The 20,268-nt window shown below is 42.7% G+C and overlaps 1 protein-coding gene across 1 annotated transcript; it reads right to left on the bottom strand.

Annotated features, from left to right (window-relative positions):
• Positions 1 to 11,837: 11,837 nt before the first annotated feature.
• On the bottom strand, positions 11,838 to 15,977 carry LOC117885922 (olfactory receptor 6B1-like; the record flags this gene model as incomplete). The annotated part of the gene is made up of 2 exons (XM_034787483.1): positions 15,070 to 15,977; positions 11,838 to 11,847 (listed from the first exon to the last, which is right to left on the bottom strand). Coding segments are annotated over exons 1-2 (918 nt in total), but the record flags the coding sequence as incomplete, so codon positions are not given.
• Positions 15,978 to 20,268: the final 4,291 nt, after the last annotated feature.

Genomic DNA, 20,268 nt, shown 5'->3' with positions numbered 1-20,268 from the left:
CGATCTTGGAGTCATTGTGGATAGTTCTCTGAAATCATCGACTCAATGTGCAGCAGCAATCAAAAAAATGAACAGAATGTTGAGAATCATTAAGAAAGGGATAGATAATAAGACAGAACATATCATATTGCCTCTATATAAATCCATGGTATGCCCACACCTTGAATATTGTGTGCAGATGTGGTCGCCCCATCTCAAAACAGATATATTGGAATTGGAAAAGGTTCAGAAAAGGGCAACAAAAACAATTAGGGGTATAGAACAGCTTCCATATGAGGAAAGATTAATAAGACTGGGACTTTTCAGCTTGAAAAAGAAAGCGACTAAGGGGGGATATGATAAAGGTCTATAAAATCATGAGTGGTATAGAGAAAGTAAATAAGGAAGTGTTATTTACTCCTTCTCATAATACAAGATTAAGGGGCCACCAAATGAAATTAATAGGTAGCAGGTTTAAAACAAACACAAGAAAGTATTTTTTTTCACGGAACGCACTGTCAACCTCTGGAACTCCTTGCCAGAGGGTGCTATGAAGGCCAATACTATAACGGGGTTCAAAAGGGAGCTAGATAGATTCATGGAAGATAGATCCATCAATGGCTATTAGCCAGGATGGGCAGGAATGGTGTCCCTAGCCTCTGTTTGCCAAAAGCTGGGATTGGGTGATAGGACATACATCACTTGATGAACTCCTGTCTGTTCATTCCCTGTGGAATTCTACCACTGGCCACTGTCAGAGGACAGAATACTGGGTTTGATGGACCTTTGGTCTGACCCAGTGTGGTCTTTCTTATGTTCTTAATATCAAAGAGAGTAGCATGCCTAACTCCCTTAGGCCCCTTTGAAAAGTTCAGCCCCTATGCAGAGGGCCGGCACAGTTCCAATACACCACTCAAATCCTTCCTCAGCTGTCACAATAGGAATGAAGCATTGTATAGGCCTTTATTAGGATAAGAGTAATAATAATAATAATAATAATAATAATAATTAATAATGTATTTATATTTTAATTGTTATTGTCACATATAATACTGTATATTTGTGTTTTTGTTTATTATTACCCAGTTTATTAGTATTAATGATAACAGGGAATTAGCCTGTTTTCATATTTCTGTTCTTACTCAAGAGGATAATAATAATAATAATAATTAATAATGTTAAGGTAAGAAGGTGAATGTGAACATATGATAATTTCCTATTATCCTCTGAGCTAACCAAACAAATGTGAATAAGAAGCTGGAGAGAGACTGTTATTCTATGAAACCAGTTTATTATGTAATAATAAAAATAAAATCCTTATGTTTGTATTCTGCCTACTCTCATTGCTTTCACCCAGTGTATTTCACATACATGCACATAGAGATTCATTTCTCTGCTGTCTTTTGTAATTTTGGAACCCAGGTCTGATAAGAAAAAACAAAAATCTGAAGCCAATGTTTGTGGCTGAGTGTTTATTGATGTGGAGGCTTTTCTTGCTTCTAACGCCCTGGGAGCACAGCCACGTTGTTAGAGCCCTGCTAGTAATTGCCTCCGTGCCAATGAAGAAAGGAAGCAGCAGTGCAGGAGCAGCGAGGCTGCACATGTCCGGTGGGATCTCATTAGACTAGCTGAGCAAGCTGCTCCCCAGCTGGGGACCCCGGAGGCAAAGCTGTGTTCACCTTTGCTGTGGCTGGAACTCCAATGGCTGATACTCCCATTGCTTGTCATTTTGGATCTAATCATCCCCTTGTTGTGGGTCTCATGTCTCTGGCCAGAGCCCGTAACTGAATCCAATGTGAAACCACAACCCACACCCACACCCGATGAATCCCCTATGTTCTGAGTTGAACTTGGTCATTCGTTTCAGTCATTAGCCGTGCTTTAAATTTACACAAGTGCTGGGAAATTGCAGGGAATGGGGGGACTGCCAAAGAACTAGCAGCTGAGGTTTGCGAGGCATGAGAGTTCAATAGGAAAATCCCTGCAACTGTGGTGGGCTGAGCCCAATGAATTAGGATTTATTTGTATTGGGGTACTGCCTGGGAGCACTAGTCACCACCAGGAGCCCCATTGCACTGGGCACTTGATCAGGGTTTGGGGAACTCAAGTTTAACGAGTAAAACTTTCAAAAGCATCTACAGGATTTAGGAGCCTAAAGGGAAGATTTTATAAGCATTTAGGCTCCTAAGTTCCATTGACTTCAGGTGCCCAGGGCCAAAAGCCTCAAAGGCATTTCGGCGCTTTATTCCCATTTATATTGATGGGAGTTTGGTGCCTAATAATTTTCAGGTTCTGGGCCATAGGCACTTTCAGAAATCGCACCAGGCACTTAGCTGCTTCTTTAGGCCCCTAAATACCTTTGAACATCTGGCCCTTAGGTGGCTAGTCCAATTGACTTTCAATAAGTCTTAGACTCATAAGTGCCTAAGTCACTTACGTCCATATTTTTAAAGGCATTTAGGTGCTTAACTCACAATTATTTCATTGGGATTTAGGTGTCTAAATACTTGGCGGACCTGGGCCTTAGGCCTTGCCACACTGAATGTAGCAATACATTAATACATTTCAAAATCTGGGTTTAAATCCTTTTGAAAGTCAACAGGACTTTGGCCTTGCCACAGGGAAACTGGTAGTGATAGAACTGAAGGTGCAATTTTATACTGATTTAGCTGACCTAGTGCAACTGTGTATGCGGAGACTCTTACATCTGGGCTTGGAAGGATTCGATTTTAGTCGGTAAATATCAGTAAACATTGACTTCACCATACACACTCATACTGATGAAAGCATATTTCCATCAGCATAACATAAGAACATACAAACGGCCATACTGGGTTAGACCAAAGGTCCATCCATAGTAATCAAAACTTACAGACAAAGTAAGAAAAATGCTGCTTGAGAACTTCTTAGAGTTTGATTTAAAAATATTTACTTTGTATATTTTGATATGTGCTGCTGACAATTTGTCTTTTAATGTCTACAAAGTGTTAACATTTTGAATCTCGGCATCTACTGATATTAAATAATAATTATCTAACCCCCCATAATTTCATGCTTACCTATAATTTTGCACAACTGTGAACATTTAAATAAATAAAAATAGGAAAAAAATGCTTAAAAATAAACATTGATATTATCTATCAAAATTATACAAAAAAACCACAACAAATTCAGTGCCATTGTGGCACATAAACATTTGGCATGAGCCCAAAAATGTACAGGCACAACTAAATCCAAAGAACCAGGTGTGAACCAATGTGTGCGTGTTCACACTTAAAAGTTGTACTGGTTTAATAAAATTGATTGAAGTTCAGCTGATGCAATTATAACCCACTTGTGAGTGTGTGTTAGATGACCCCTCAGGGCTGATGCACAGAGGATATGAGTTGTTACTGTCAGCTGCTATAGAACTTTAGCTCAAGCTGCAGTGGCTTGTGTATTTAGCTCTGGAGATTCCTACTTCAATCCCCAGTGTGCTGGTCAAGAGGGGGGTCATCACATAATGTCTGTGAACAGATAAACCCTTCGGCCTCATCTGCACCCAAGTCTTGTACTGCTGTAACTATGTTAGTGCCAGGGGTTGTTTTTTTAGAAGAGATAGCTATACCAGTATAACCACTACAATGAATACAGGTCTATCAACATAAATGTGCCTTAAACCAGTATCGCTAGCCCCCTTTCCTATACATGAATAGATAAAATAGAGGTGGGAAGGCTGCATTTAACCTGTATAGCCACTCAGTTAGGCCCTGTTTTTTCCAGCATTTAAATGCATGCACATCTTTACCTTAATGTCTGCAGGACTGGGGCCTTAGGGTATGTCTACACTAAAATTACTCCGATTTTACAGAATTCGATTTTTGGCAACAGATTGTATAAAGTCGAGTTCATGCTTCCACACTAAGCACATTAATCGGCAGTGTGCGTCCATAGTGCCGAGGCTAGCATTGACTTCCGGAGCGTTGCACTGTGGGTAGCTATCCCATAGTTCCTGCAGTCTCCCCCACCCATTGGAATTCTGGGTTGAGATCCCAATGCTTGATGGGTCAAAAAACATTGTCTTCTTCCGAGCACCCAGGAGATGACGATGACTAGCAGTCATAATTCAGCGGCTTCTGCTGAGCACCCAGGAGATGACGATGGCTAGCAGTCGTACTGCACCATCTGCTGCCAGCCTAAGATGTAAAAGATAGATGGATCAAAACAAGAAATAGACCAGATTTGTTTTGTATTCATTTGCTCCCCCCTCCTTCCGTGAAATCAATGGCCTGCTAAACCGAGGGTTTTGAGTTTAATCCTTGAGGGGGCTATTCTGAGTGACAGTTGTTTGTGTTTCTCCTTGATGCAAAGCCATCCCCTTTGTTGATTTTAATTCCCTGTAAGCTATGTCGTCAGTCGCCCCTCCCCAGAGCCATGGCAGACAATCGTTTCGTGCCTTTTTTCAGTGCAGATGCCATACCCCGGCAAGCATGGAGCCCGCTCATCTCAACGCAGTAGTCATGAACATTGTAAACACCTCGCTCATTATCATGCAGTTTATGCAGAACCAGAACCTGAAAGACCAAGCGAGGAGGAGGCGACGGCAGCGTGATGATGAGAGTGATGAGAACATGGACACAGAATTTTCTTGAAGCACGGGCCCCGGCACTTTGGAGATCATGCTGTTAATGGGGCAGGTTCATGCCCTGGAATGCCAATTCTGGGCGTGGGAAACAAGCACAGACTGGTGGGACCACATAGTGTTGCAGGTGTGGGACGATTCCCAGTGGCTGTGAACCTTTCGCATGCGTAAGGGCACTTTCATGGAACTTTGTGACTTGCTTTCCCCTGCCCTGAGGCACCAGAATACCAAGATGAGAGCAGCCCTCACAGTTGAGAAGCGAGTGGCGATAGCCCTGTGGAAGCTTTCAATGCCAGATAGCTACCAGTCAGTCGGGAATCAATTTGGAGTGGGCAAATCTAGTGTGGGGGCTGCTGTGATGCCAGTAGCCAAAGCAATCACTGAACTGTTGCTACCAAAGGTAGTGACTCTGGGAAATGTGCAGGTCATAGCAGATGGCTTTGCTGCAATGGGTTTCCCTAACTGTGGTGGGGAGATAGATGGAACCCATATCCCTATCTTGGCACCGGACCACCAGGGCAGCCATTACATAAACCGCAAGGGGTACTTTTCAATGGTGCTGCAAGCCCTTGTGGATCACAAGGGACGTTTCACCAACATCAACATGGGATGGCCGGGAAGGTTTCATGACGCTCGTGTCTTTAGGAACACTAGTCTGTTTAAATGGCTGCAGCAAGGGATTTACTTCCCAGACCAGAAAATAACTGTTGGGCTTGTTGACATGCCTATGGTTATCCTTGGGGACCCAGCCTACCCCTGAATGCCATGAAGCCATACACAGGAAGCCTGGACAGTAGTCAGGAGCTGTTCAATTACAGGCTGAGCAAGTACAGAATGGTGGTAGAGTGTGAATTCGGACATTAAAAGGGTCACTGGCACACTTTACCAACTCACTCAGACCTCTGCGAAACCAATATTCCCATTGTTATTGCTGCTTGTTGTGTGCTCCACAATCTCTGTGAGAGTAAGGGGGAGACGTTTATGGGAGGTTGAGGCAAATCGCCTGGCCGCTGATTACGCACAGCCAGACACCAGGGCAATTAGAAGAGCACACCAGGAAGTACTGCACATCAGAGAAGCTTTGAAAACCGGTTTCATGATTGACCAGGCTATGGTGTGACAGTTCTGTTTGTTTCTCCTTGATGAAAATCCACCCTCTTGGTTGACTCATTCTCTGTAAGCCAGCCACCCTCCCCGCTTCGATCACAGCTTGCTTTCAAAGGAAATAAAGTCACTATCATTTAAAAACCATGTATTCTTTATTAATTGATTATAAAAATGGGGAGATAACTGACAAGGTAGCCCAGGTGGGGTGGGGGAGGAGGGAAGGACAAGGTCACACTGCACTTCAAAACTTATTGAATGCCAGCCTTCTGTTGCTTGGGCTGTCCACTGGGGTGGAGTGATTGGGTCCCCAGAGCCTCTCCCCCGCGTTCCTGGGCGTCTAGGTGAGGAGGCTATGGAACTTGGGGAGGGGGGAGGGCAGTTAAACAGGGGCTGCAGTGGCACTCTGTGATCCTGCTGCCATTCCTGAAGCTCCACCAGACACCAGGGCATGTCCGTTTGATCCCACAGTAGCCCCAGCATTGCATCCTGCCTCCTCTGATCTTCCTGCCACCATCTCTCATCTCAATTGTCCCTCCTGTCCTCACAGTCATCCCTTCTGTCTTCACAGTCATTGGCCGCTTTCCTGTACTGTGATACTGTGTCCTTCCACTCATTCAGATGAGCTCTTTCATTGCGGGTCGACTGCATGATCTCAGAGAACATTTCATCGTGCGTGCGTTTTTTTCACTGCCTTATCTGAGATAGCCTTCGTGATGGAGGAGGGAGGCTTGAAATATTTGCAGCTGTGGGAGGGAAAAAAGGGAGAGAAGTATTTTAAAAGATACATTTTATAGAACAATGAGTATACTCTTTCACGGTGAACAACACTATTCACATTACATAGCACATGTGAATTCGGTACAAGGTTGCATTTTACATCTTTTATATTGAGTGCCTGCGGCTTTGGTGTTAGAAATCACAGATGCAGGGCTGGGCAACAGAATTCAGCTTGCAGGCGGCCATGATAAGCCATAGTCTTTTGGCTTCTGCAACCTTCATAAAAGCAGCGCCCACCTTTCCCATACAAACAAGCAAAGCCTGTTGAGTGCTGCAGTTTTCGTGTTAAAGTGCAGCAGCAGAAACCAAAGTAACCCCCCCATCAAATTCTCTGGGATGATCGCTTTACCCCTTCCCCCACCACGTTGCTAGTTCTTCCCAGAAGCCTTCTGCAAAGGCTGTACCTCCAGAAGAGCTTCATGGAGATGTCCTTGGAGGATTTCTGCTCCATCCCCAGACACATTAACAGACTTTTCCAGTAGCTGTACTGGCCACGAATGCATCCCAAGTCCTCAGGGCAAATTAATCGTTAAAAAATGCTTGCTTTTAAACCATGTATTATATATTCAAAGGTACACTCACCAGAGGTCCCTTCTATGGCTTCATGGTCCAGGATACCACCTTGGGGGGGTTGGGAGGGTATTTCAGTCACAGTGAGAAAAAGATCCTGGCTGTTGGGGAGAACGATGTGCTGTGTGCGCTCCTCAAGGTTGTCCTCCTCATCATCATCATCTTCCCCATCCGCAAAATCCTCAGGCATGGCTGAGAGTACCCCCTCCTTGGAATCCACGGTCGGGGTGGGGGAGTGGTGGCGGGCCCCCCCTAGAATTGCATGCAGCTCAGCGTAGAAGCGGCATGTCTGCGGGTCTGCCCCAGAGCAGCTGTTTGATTATCTGGTTTTCTGGTACGCTTGTCTGAGCTCCTTAACTTTCATGTGGCACTATATTGAGTCCCTGTTGTGGCCTCTCTCCATCATGCCCTTGGAGATTTTTTCAAATGTCTTGGCATTTCATCTTTTGTAACGTAGTTCTGATAGCACAGAATCGTCTCCCCATACAGTGATCAGATCCAGTACCTCCTGTACGGTCCATGCTGGAGCTCTTTTTCAGTTCTCAGACTGCATGGTTGCCTGTGCTGATGAGCTCGACTGGCCAAACAGGAAATGAGATTCAAAAGTTTGCGGGGCTTTTCCTGTACACCTGGCCAGTGCATCTGAGTTGAAAATGCTGTCCAGAGCGGTCATAATGGTGCACTGTGGGATAGCTCCCGGAGGCCAATACCGTCTAATTGCATCCACACTAATCCTAATTCGAACTGGTGATATCGATTTCAGCGCTAATCCCCTCATCGGGGAGGAGTACAGAAATCAATTTTAAGAGCCCTTTATGTTGAAGTAAATGGCTTCGTTGTGTGAACGGGTGCAGGGTTAATTTGATTTAATGCTGCTAAATTTGACATAAACTCATAGTGTAGACCAGGCCTTAGTTGTCTTCCAGGCTGAAAATACCATTACACTTCAGCCGCAGGAGAGCAGAAAAATACTTAAGCTGCGATTTTCAAAGAAGTCTAAGGGATTTAGGTTTCCACAGCTTTGGATATCCCAGATTTCATATATGTGTGGTGTCCACATACCGGGCAGATTAAAAGATAATTAAGAAGTGGAACCCTAGTCTAGTCAGTAATATTCCTTGTCACAGAAGAAATAACTTGTAATCAGAGTGGGTCAGAATTCAGAACTTCAGTCCCACAGGAAATTCTGAGATTTTAAATTTGGTTTTGTCCTGAAATGGGCCAAAAATTTGGAATTTTTCATTAAATAAATATTCCAAAAAGTATTTTCTTTCAAAACTATCAAAACATTTCACTGCAATAAGGTTGAAAAGGTTTAGTTTTGACATTCTTGTTATATTATATTATATTATATTATATTATATTATATTATATTATATTATATTATATTATATAGCCCAAATTGTAAAATTAAAATGAAATATTTCAATATTTCCTGTGAAAATAACAGCCATACTGGCTCAGACCAAAGGTCCATCTAGCCCAGTATCCTATCTTCCAACAGTGGCCAATGCCAGGTGCTTCAGAGGGAATGAACAGGGCAGGTAATCAAAGTGATCCATGCCATCACCCATTCCCAGCTTCTGGCAAATAGAGGCTAGGGAGACCATCCCTGCCCATCCCGGCTAATAGTCCATAAACTTATCTAGTTCCTCTATAAACTTGGCCTTCACAACATCCTCTGACAAGGAGTTCCACAGGTTGACAATGTGTTGTGTGAAGAAATACTTCCTTTCATTTGTTTTAAACCTACTGCCTATTAATTTCATTTAGTGACCCCTAGTGCTTGTGTTATGAGAAGGAGTAAATAACCCTTTCTTATTTATATTTACTTATTTACTTTCTCCACACTTGTCAAAACTTGCTATGACTGTACAAAATAGCCTCAGAGGCCCCAGGGAGAATTGAACTCATGTTAAAAAGCTATGAAATAGGTATATTACCATAAAATATTTCGATTGACTCAAATTAGCATTTTCCTTTGGGAAACTGTTCTGATGGAAAATTTTCAACCTGCTTTACTTGTGCTGATTGATAGGCAGAAACAACAGCACTGATGAAATCTCTCTATCATTCCATGCACACACTATTACCAAATGCAGAGTGGACCCTTAAAGTTCTGATACAATCCATCCCTTGCAGCAATTTCTGTTGCAGCTAGGCCAATTCCAATGGCAGTGAAAATGATTCAAAGCACTTCTGGATAGGAAGCAAAGCTGCCCCTTTGCTAAGCCTCTCACTGCTGCCATCTGCTAGCCATTCATTCTACTTCACAATAATAATTAAAATCATAGAGGATTTCTAGTTTCTCCTTCTTTGCTGTGGGCCAACTCTGGAAGCTGCTACTTAGAAACAAGCTTGTTTCTCACACTGGCAATACTATTGTTGATTTTGGTGAGTGTTTGCCAGGAATTTTCAAAGGAGCCTAAAGAAGTCAGATTGGTGATCAGTTAGATTTGGGGGGCTCATTCCTTAAGGAACATACATGAATTTTAAGCCTAGAAGGGACCATTATGATAATCTAGTCTGACCACCTGCAAAACACATGCCCTTTGAAAACACCTGCCTAAGGAAAAGCTGCATAAAGCCATCAGAATTTGCTCCACATTTTATTAAAACGATTAGTCGGGAACAGATTGTCCTGCATCACTGATTTGGCATCTTGTACTTCAGAATTTAAACTTATATTTAAGCTTTTGTACGTTAAGGCAGGGATTTTCAAAAAATGTCTTAGGCTGGCAGGTGCCCTTAGGATCCTTTGAAAATCCAAATCTGCCATCTAGATTCATAGATTATAAAGCCAAAGAAATGAACACTGTGAGCATCTCATCCACCCTCCTGTATTTCATAGGTAGGCAGGCCATTTGTCTGGTTTTAAGACAGATGTTCCTACTTTTCTAAGATTTGTCCACCATCTGGTAGTGAGACAAAAGCTGAGTGTGGTTTTGCCTGGTATCGGTCAGGGAATGCCATTTTGAAGAGCATGCCAACCCCATGGACACATTCTTCAAAATCATGTCCCATGTATGGCACGGTCTCAAGCACACCATGAGGAAGTATCGGAATGTCCTCTATGTTGGGGATGTGTCAATGGATACCCTCGTCATGGGAATTCCCTGCATTTATTCCTGTTCAAACTAGAACTGCTCCAGTATTTATTTTTAAATTGTCGGTGATGGAGAATCCATCATGACACTTGGTAAATTGTGCCTGTGGTTAACTACCCTCTAGCCTTCATGGGATCAGGACTTGAGTGTAAGCAACACAGTGGTGTCTGCCTGTCTGCAGAGAACCTGTCACAGTGACTCTGGGGTAGGCAGCAACTGCTCCCACCCATTGCAATAAACAGCACTCATTAACAAAGGTTTTGCTTTGGTTTGATTTTTCCTGCACTAAAAAAAAAAAATAAAAATAAAAAATAAAAATTGGCTTTAGTTACAAAATAGAAGGCCCTGAAATTTGAAAGTTTTTTTGTGAAAATGAAAAGAAATTCCATTTTTGGTATGATATTGTTCAAGTTTTTGGCTTCTTGATGGAAAATCACCATTTTTTTGAAGAAAGCATCTATTTTGGGTAGAAAACAACTTGCTTTGTGGCTAACCCATTTCCTTATTTCATTGGTGGTCAAATCCAGCAAGGAAGAAGATGGGCTGTTTGGTGTGAGTGGCATTTTGTTTTCAATTGTGGATTGAGCCAGGAAGAGTAAACCCACTGTAGCCTGATTTAGGGTGTACTGATCATATTAATTTGGATAATATGGGAATTTAATTTATTAATTTATTTTTATTTGATCTTAATAATAATATTAATAATTATTATCCTCAATATTAATTAGTATGGATAATAGTCTCGCCAATCTGTTTGATCAGAAGATAAAAGTTCTTGTCCTGAATCAGGCTCTACAGAATTTACAAAGGACCCTCGGGGGTATGACAGGAAGCTCACACTGAGACAGATATAGCATTAAAGACTTTTTATTAACATTAATAATAGTAAGTAAATGGTAAAATATCCAGAGTTACAAAGTTACAATTGCATTACTGCTATTCAAAAGATACATATGATAATATAGTATTATATGCAACAAAGCTTTGGTTAACGTACTCACACCCTTCCTTGATAACCTGGTGGTAAGAGACACAGGACCAGCCTTGCAGTTCAGGTTTCTCAATTCTTGAGTGTGGGATGCAGTGCTTAGAAAATGCTAAGAGCTATCAAAGCTGACTAGGGTTTACTTGACTAACTTAAACTTAAATCAAAACCTAATAAACAAACTAAGAAGAAAACTTAGGGAAACCAAGCTTAGCCTAGTTCCCTTGAAACTTAAAGTTTAAGAAGAACAAGTACAGCCTACAAATAGTAACAGTCATCGTAGATAGATAGAGTGGAGGAAGTAAATGAGAATAGGGTAAAGTGAGAACGGAGATAGTGAGAAATGGAGAACAGAGAGAGAGAAATGGAGAAAATGGAGATACTCTATTGTGGTGGGTTACCTCTTTTATAGGGCAAATGCCAGACAGCCTTCCTCTTATGCCCAAATTTCATTCCTCACCCACAGAAATGTTAGGGTACACTTACCCCATAGGCCAATATGTATGTGCGTATTGATGACAGGTATGTACGCACATCAGTCTCTTGTGGTGTACTTGTTAAGTCTGTGGGAAAAAAACCCTATGCCATCTTCCATTGTCTATTGGTCTAGATCAGGGGTCTCAAACTCAAATGACCATGAGGGCCACATGAGGACTAGTACATTGGCCCGAGGGCCGCATTACTGACATCTGCCCCCCCCCCCGCCACCCTCGGCGCCGCCCCCACTCCACCCCTTCCATGAGGCCCTGCCCCTGCCCCGCCTCTTCCCACCCCTTCCCTGCCCCCATTCCAACCCCTTCCCTGAAATCCCCACCCCCAACTCTGCCCCCTCCCTGCCCTCAGGGGGTGCAGGAGGGGTGTGGGGTGTGGTGGGGGCTCAGGGCAGGGAGTTGGGGTGTGGCATGCAGGAGGGGTGAGGGGTACAGCAAGGGATCAGGGTGCAGGGTGCGGCAGGGGGCTCAGGGCAGGGGGTTGGGATGCAAGAGGGGTGCAGGGTGCAGCAGGGGGCTCAGTGTGGGGTGTGGCAGGGGGATCAGGGCAGTGGGTTGGGGTGCAGGGTGTGGCAGGGGGCTCAGGGCAGGGGGTCAGGGTGCAGGAGGGGTGCAGAGTATGGCAGGGGTCGGGGTGCAGGGTGCAGCAGGGGGCTCAGGGCAGGGGGTTCAGCTGCAGGAGGAGTTCGGGGGGCAGGATCTGGCCCATCGCGTACCGGGGGCAGGGCAGACTCCCTGCCTGCCTGTCTGCCGTGCCCCCGCAAGAGGCTGGAACATGGGGAAGGGCGGGCGGAGGGGCTGTGTGTTTCTGTTTGAGACCCCTGGTCCAGATAAAAGGTCAGAGACATAGGCGTGGATACTCATCTATTTAGGTAACAAGCTATAGGTCAACTTTGCTTTTTGAGTAAAAGGTCTTAATATAGATATGCTAACTTTGCCTTAGCTTAACATACAGGATATGGCCTGTAGGTCTCTTGCATTACAGCCAAACTTACTTTAATATAAATCTATAAACCTATTACAATAAACCAAATACTTAAACTATAAGAAAAGATATATATATATATATATGCAAGCAGGTTAGTCCTATAGACTACACACCATTTTGTTTCCAGTCTCACTCTTGGGACATTCAAATTAAAAGGCTTTACAAGGGATATGTAGCTAGCCAGCCCTAGCAAAACTTCCCTTCCATAAGCTTCATCTTCTGGTGTGGGAAGGTGGGAAGAAAAGACACCTCAGAGTTAGATTCTTTCCTCAGATCTCAGGGTAACTTTCAGATATTCTCAAAAAACACGTCCTTTTTTGGCCTTCTTTATTAGTTTATTGCAGTATAAATGCCAAGTCATGTAAATCTGCCATAGCTCCACTCAGTCAATGGGGCCAGATCCTCAGCTGGTGGAAATCGGTGGCAGCTCCACTGTTGTCACTGGATCTATGCTGATTAATTCCATCAGAGGATCCAGCTTCTAGATCTAATAAAGCTATATTCTGTTCCTGAAGTGAATGCCTTCTTCCCCAGAATCATTCTTAGTTGACGCCAGGGACATGAGCCTGTATTCCCATTGATGGGGCTGAGGCAATATTGAATTTAAATGAAAGTCAGGTGCCCAGCTCCTTTAGGTCCTTGGAGAATCCCAGCCTAAGTGACTGAAAACTCCACAATTGTTTAGAGCTCAATACTGCCAGGTCCTGGAAACTGCCCTTAAAGGTCAGTTCCCACTGAGACCTCTGCAGTCACTGGGATGTGAGGACACAGGGTCTGTGATTTCCTATAGAAGTGTCTAGCTCTCATTGGATTTCCAAGGGACTTGGGTGCCTAACTCCCTTAGGCTTCTTTGAGAATCTCAGCTACTCTAATGTACAGGATCAGGTGTTGGCAATGGGAGTCAATGCATCATGGGAGTCCCATGGCTGCAGTGCATTATGGGAGATGAAGTCTGGCTAGGGAGGCTAGCTTACAGAGGAGACTCCTATGCGGCACTGCTGCAGGATTTCAAAATCAAAATATCTCAATTTAAGGGTACAAGATTTCACTCTTTGGCCAGAATATTTCACTGTGTTGGCTGAAAATTTAAAAAAAAAAAAAGTTCTATGGTTTCGGGGCGTTCAGATTATTTTAAACTCAATTTTATATAGAAAGACGTCATTTAGTTGACTATCTTATTTTTGATTAACAGAAGTTTTGGCAGAAATTTTTGACCACATACAACATAATGACTGAGTCACAAAAAGCCAATTTATCCTAAAAGCAAAAAGGCACTCAGTGGAATAAAACAATAGAAAACATGATTAAAGGGGAATAAGTTAAATCCATTTCTTCTCAATACATCCTTTATTGTGAATGTTACATAGGCCCGTGGCTTATCAATATGATAAGAAATATGTTTAGAGGTGGGAATGAGTAGGAATAGTACCTGAAGTGCAACAAACGTATTTAGGAGATATCAACCCACATGCTTCAGGGAATAGGGAAATAGGGGTCAGGAATATTTTTCCCCTTCCTATAGAAGAGATGGAACTGACACAAAATTACTATTAACCCCAACTGAGATCAGGGCCCCATTGTGCTAGGCAACATACAGACATATAATGGGAGACAGAGCCTGCCCAAAGGAGCTTACATTCTAAGGTAATTATGTGCATCAAACATCTTTGAAAATCTCAGCATAAATAGAGAAGTCAGCCAACAGCTGGCAAAAGAGGTATCGTTATTACTGTTTCACAGATGGGGAATGAAGGGACCAACTCACCCATGGTCCAACAGGAATTTCATGGCAGGGTTGGTAGTTGATCCCAGATCTCTTGTATCCCATGTCTTTTCATCCTGTGCCTGCACCTGGTGGCTACAGCACTTGGATTATACGCAGGATTTTTAAAGATACCTAGGACATTTGGGTGACCAATTCCCATTCCTTTCTGACAGTCCCAAAATCTTTTAGTGGCCTTGAAAAATCTCAGCCTATGGTTGGGATTTCAAAGGAGCCTAAAGGAGTTAGGCCCCCAAGCCCATATTGAAATTTACCAGGAATTATCTGCCTACCAAGATATTTATATGGCCCTTATCCTCATTGCATCAGAGGGCTACACAATCAGTTATGGATTTAATCCTCACAACATTCCTGTGTGGTAGGGAATTATTATTCCTATTTGATAGATGGGGAAACTTCCATACAGTAGATCAAGGTCCAAGGTCACACAGAGAACCAGTGACAGAGCCAGGAACTAAACCCAGGTCTCAGGAATCCAGTTTTACTTCTCTATCTGCTAGACCAGCTTTCTAATCCTAAAAAGCTGGACTTAGACCCCTTTGGGAATCCCAGACTACATGCTTGGTCCTGCCTCAGACTTGATGACTTCTTGAGATCCCCTTCAGCCCTACATTGCTATGATTCCATGCCTATCCTATTGGTCAGGGAGCAGTTCCTGTCCAGGGTTTTCCTCAGGACTTCTTTCACTTCCTTGTTCCTCAGGCAGTAGATAAGAGGGTTCAGCGCCGGGGTGACCACGGCATAAAAGATAGACACCACCTTGTTGAGGTTGAAAGGGTGGATCCTCCTGGGCCGAGCATACATGAAGACAGTGGCTGAGAAGAAGATGACAACCACGGTGAGGTGGGAGGCACAAGTGGAGAATGCTTTCCTCTTGCCCTGGGTGGTGGGGATGTGCAGGATGGTGGCGATGATGCACAGGTAGGAGAGGGTGGTGACAGCAAGCGGGAGCAGCAGGATGACCAAGGCCAGGGCAAAGTCCACCATCTCTGCCACAGACATGTCGGTGCAGGCCAGGTTGAGCACTGGGGAGATGTCACAGAAGAAGTGGTTGATGACCCCAGGACCACAAAACGTTAGACGAGAGATGAAGTACACCTTGACCAGGGAGATGGAGAAGCCGCCTGCCCAGGAGAGAGCTGCCAGCTGTAGGCAGAGCCGGTGGGTCATGATGGTTGGGTAGCGCAGTGGGTGGCAGATTGCCATGTAGCGGTCGTAGGCCATGACGGCCAGGAGGACACACTCGGTGCACATGAGGGAGATGAAGAAGTAAAGCTGGGCCATGCAGCTGGGAAAGGAGATGCTCTTGTTCTGAGACCAGAAGCCCACCAGCAGCTTGGGCAGGGTGACCGAGACGTACCAGATCTCCAGGAAGGACAGGTTCCCCAGGAAATAGTACATGGGCTTGTGGAGCTGGTGGTTCTGCTTCACTACCAGGATGATGACCACGTTCTCTGTGACCGTCAGCACATAGGTGAGCAAAAAAAGCAGGAAGAGCAAGGCCTGGAGCTCCAGTTGGGCGGGGAATCCCAGGAGGATGAATTCTCTGAGGCCGGTTTGGTTCTCCATCCTGGCTTGGGTTTCAAATTCGTTATCTGCAGATGTGAAAGGAATGCAAAAAGCAGCTCAGTGAACTTGTGCTTTGTGCAATGGATCGAGCCCGTGAATCCATCCATCTAAGTAATTATAGGGGCCACATCAGTAGAGTAGCTGACCACCTCACAATCATACATGGATTAAGGGGCTACTTCACCATCATGTGCAAGTACTTATGTGGGTGATGATGATGCACATAATTGCCATTATGACCCTCATGTGCTAGTGCTAGGCAGACCTGGGTGGTATTTTTTGTCTGAAATGTTTTTCAGCAAAAATGTGGATTCTTCAATCCCAAAATATTTTGCAAATTTGTGTCAGTTTTGCCAAGTTATTTTGGGAGAAAAGACCTAATTAATATATATATATATATATGTTTTATTCTGACATTTTGTAAACAAATTGTTTTGATACTTTGGTTCAAAATGACTTGTTTCAAAATTTCCCCTTGATTTTATTAACAAACAAAACCATTCTAAAATGGTCAAAGATAAAATGAAACTTTTTTTTTTACCCAAAACTTTTTTTATTTTTTGATTTGTTGAAAATTTTGAAAAAAAAAGTTTTTGGTTCAACCCCAAATGATTTTTTTTCAATTTTTTGGAACTACCAGTGCACTGAAAAATCCATTATTCTCACAGCTATTGTGCTGAGTGTTTCCTCAGAGAGCTTAAAAGACTTTATAGACCTTCTTGAACATTCCTTTTGATCAAAACAGAAGGAAATCACCAAAAAAATGTTCACTTTTGTTGAAACATTTGGGTTTTTTGGAAGATTTTGTAAATGAAAAATGTTGAAAGTTAAGTGTTTTGTTTAGACAGAAACAACTCTCCATATTTTCTCATCTCCCCCTCCCCATAAATTCATAGTATTTAAGCCATAAAGGATAATCTAGTCTGACCCTTAGTATAACATGAGATATTACATTTCACTAGTTGCCCCTGGGTGCCCATAACTTAAGAACAGCAATGGCTCGTCTAGTCCCATATCCTGTCTCTGACATTGGTCAGTGTCAGTTGCGTCTGACAGTTGGAGGTTTAGGGACTGCTGTACCATTTGGTCATGTCCTTGACCATCTTGGATAATAGCCATTGATGGACCTATTCGCCATGAACTTATCTAATTTTTTTAACCCAGTTATACTTTTGGCCCTCACACCATCCCCAGGCAATGAGTTTCACAAGTTGACTGTGCATTGTGTGAAGAAGTACTTCCTTATGTTTGTTTTAAACCTGCTGTCTATTCATTTCATTGGATGACTCCTGGTTCTTGTGTTATATGAAGGGATAAACAACACTTCCTTATTTACTTTCTCCACACCGGTCATGATTTTATATACTTCTATCATATCGCTCATTAGTCATCTCTTTTCTAAATTGGACAGTCCCAGTATTTTTAATCTCTCCTCATTTGGAAGCTGTTCCATCCCTCTAGCCATTTCGGTTGCCATTCTCACTACCTTTTCCAATTCTAATATATCTTTTTTTGAGATGGGGCAACCAGAACTGCAGGCAGTACTCAAGGTGTGGGTGTACCATGGATTTATATAGCAGTATTAGGATATTTTCTGTTCTATTACCTATCCTTTTCCTAATGGTTCTTAATATTCATTAGCTATTTTGATGACTGCTCCACATTCAGCAGATGTTTCAGAGAACTAACCACAATAACTCCAAGATCTTTCTTGTGAGGTAACAGCTAATTTAGATCCCATCATTTTGTATATATAGAGGAGATTATATTTCCCAATGTGCATTTCTTTTCACTTATCAGCACTGAATTTCATCTGCCATTTTGTTGCCCAGTCACCCAGATTTGTCAGATCCCTTTGTAACTCTTCAGAATCAGCTTTGAACTTATCTGCAACTTATCTCTCCATTGTTAAAACTGACCATTTATTCCTACCCTTTGTTTCCTACCTTTTAGCTAGTTACTGATCCATGAGGACCTTCCCTCTTATTCCATGACAGCTTATGGTGCTTAAGAGCCTTTGCTGTGGGACCTTGTCAAAAGCTTTCTGAAAGTCCAGATACACTATATCCACTGGATCCCCCTTGTCCACATACTTGTTGACCCCCTCAAAGAATTCTAATAGATTAGTGAGGGATGATTTCCCTTTAAACAAGTCATATAGACTCCTTCCCACAATACCCTGTTTATATATGTATTGGCTAATTTTGTTCTTTAATACAGTAACTCCTCACTTAAAATCATTCCGGTTAACGTTGTTTCATTGTTACGTTGCTGATTGATTAGGGAACATGCTCGTTTAAAATTGTGCAATCTTCTCTTATAATGTTGTTTGGCATTTTCTGTTTTCTTCCTATTTTTTTCATGAAATATACTTATCTCTTTCTTTCTTTCTTTTCCCCCCAAAAGGCTGTGTTCTTTCACAGAGCAGCCCCAGGTGTAATGTTATCAAGTGATTGGAAACATGCTAGATTAACCTTAACTGGAAATGGGGAGCAAGAATTTTTTAACAATGAGGGTACGTAACCACTGGTTATGGGTGCCACTAGAAAAACATAGACAGGTATTTAGTGCTATTATTATAAATACTAATCTTTTAAAAAACCCTAAAAAGCGTGGCTGGTGTGTGATGTTACAAACCTTGACTCAGGAGCAATCTTTATTCACAGTACTCATCATACTGAAGTCAACATTTTTTTTCACATGATAGATAGAGAGATATGAAGACTTGGTAAACTTTGAACTCACCTTTCACTGTTACAAAAAGTTCTGCAGTATCAGGGTGGATGGTGAGAAGGTGCAGATAGGTGGGACAGCTTGCAAAAGTTTTCAGCTCTCAAGAAGTCAGTCTAGCAGCTTAAACCAGATCTATCTATCTATCTATCCATCTATCTATCTATCTATCAAGACACTTCTGTCTACTTACTCAATAGAATTTCCTAATTGCTAGCGACCATGGTACCTAGGCATTGCACAGGAGTTATAAAAACAATCAAGCTGGCTACAAGGTCAGTCAATAGTCCATCCAAGTGTGGAAATTAGTCAGTGTCTCAACCTTAACACACACCCTGAGCAGATTTTCTGCTCTTCTTGTGGTGTGGTGAGTCCTCCAGTGAGACCTGAGGTTGGCAAGGGAGGACTTTTTCAAAATGACTGCAGTTGCTGAGAAGAAGAAAAACCCCTGGTGTTAGTCACCATTGTGTTGTCTTTAAAGCACTGTGGGTGTTTTCCCCAGGTGTTAATTAATGGGCCTAAACTGTTTAAGTGGGATAGGAATTTCAGAAGGAGCTTTACACAGGACAATTGTCGTTAAGGGAACTTAATAAAAATAAATAAGAGCAGGACACCAATATCTGAACCAGAAGTGGTCAGCTAGCTTCAGGAATGACTTGGTAGAATTCTCGAGCTGTGTTATGCTGGAGGTCAAGACTAGATGATGTAATAATAGAACTGGTTGGAAATTTTCCATTTAAACTTTTTTTTTTTTTAGTGGTAAACTGGGTTTTCAACAACATGAAACATTTTTCAGAAGTGTCTGTTTTCTTCAGAAAAAGAGTTTTTTTGTCAGAAAATTGAAAATAGATTTTCTTTTTCATTTTGGGGTCTTTGATATTTTGATTAAAGCCAAAAATTACAAACATGAAAAAAAAAATCCTTTTCATTGAAATGTTCCATGGAAAAATATATAGCCCCCATTTCCTAACAAGCATTACATAATGGTCCCTCCTGACCTAGAATCTGAGAATTGCTAAGTTGGGGAAATGGCAATTGCAATAAGATAGTTCAGACATTGTGCTGAATTTGATGAATTGCGCCATGATGATGTCTGTGATGATGCTGCCTAGGGTGAACTACAGAACTTCATTGATGTCCTTTTTGGTGACTCAGTGACCAGAGCTTCCCTATCTGTGCTGGAGTGATAGATGAGGCCCATAACCTCAATGTGTGCCACCCATACACTCACCTAGTCTCTGGTCTGGCAGGCTGGTGATTTACTGATACTAATCTTGGCTGCTGGGATGCTCAGATTTTGAGAAGTACAGAACTTTTCAACAGGCTATTTTGACAGGTCTATTCCTATCTTTGTCACTAGCCAGCCTTGTATCCTTGGGAAAGTTGCTTCTCCTCGCCATGTCCCTGTGTCATCTTCCACCTCTGTTTTTTTTTCAGATAGGGGCAGGGACTGTCTTCTACCCTGGGCCTTGCCAACCAGTGAGAATATTGGAACCCCAAACTCAGGGTAGGCTTGCAGGTACTACTGTTAACACAAATAATAGTAGATGCTGGGACAAAT

This window comes from Trachemys scripta, chromosome 12 (assembly GCF_013100865.1).
Source record: "Trachemys scripta elegans isolate TJP31775 chromosome 12, CAS_Tse_1.0, whole genome shotgun sequence".
NCBI classification, from domain to species: domain Eukaryota; kingdom Metazoa; phylum Chordata; order Testudines; family Emydidae; genus Trachemys; species Trachemys scripta.
The sequence above is the reverse complement of the archived record's forward strand: the minus strand, read 5'-3'. Positions and strand labels throughout refer to the sequence as shown.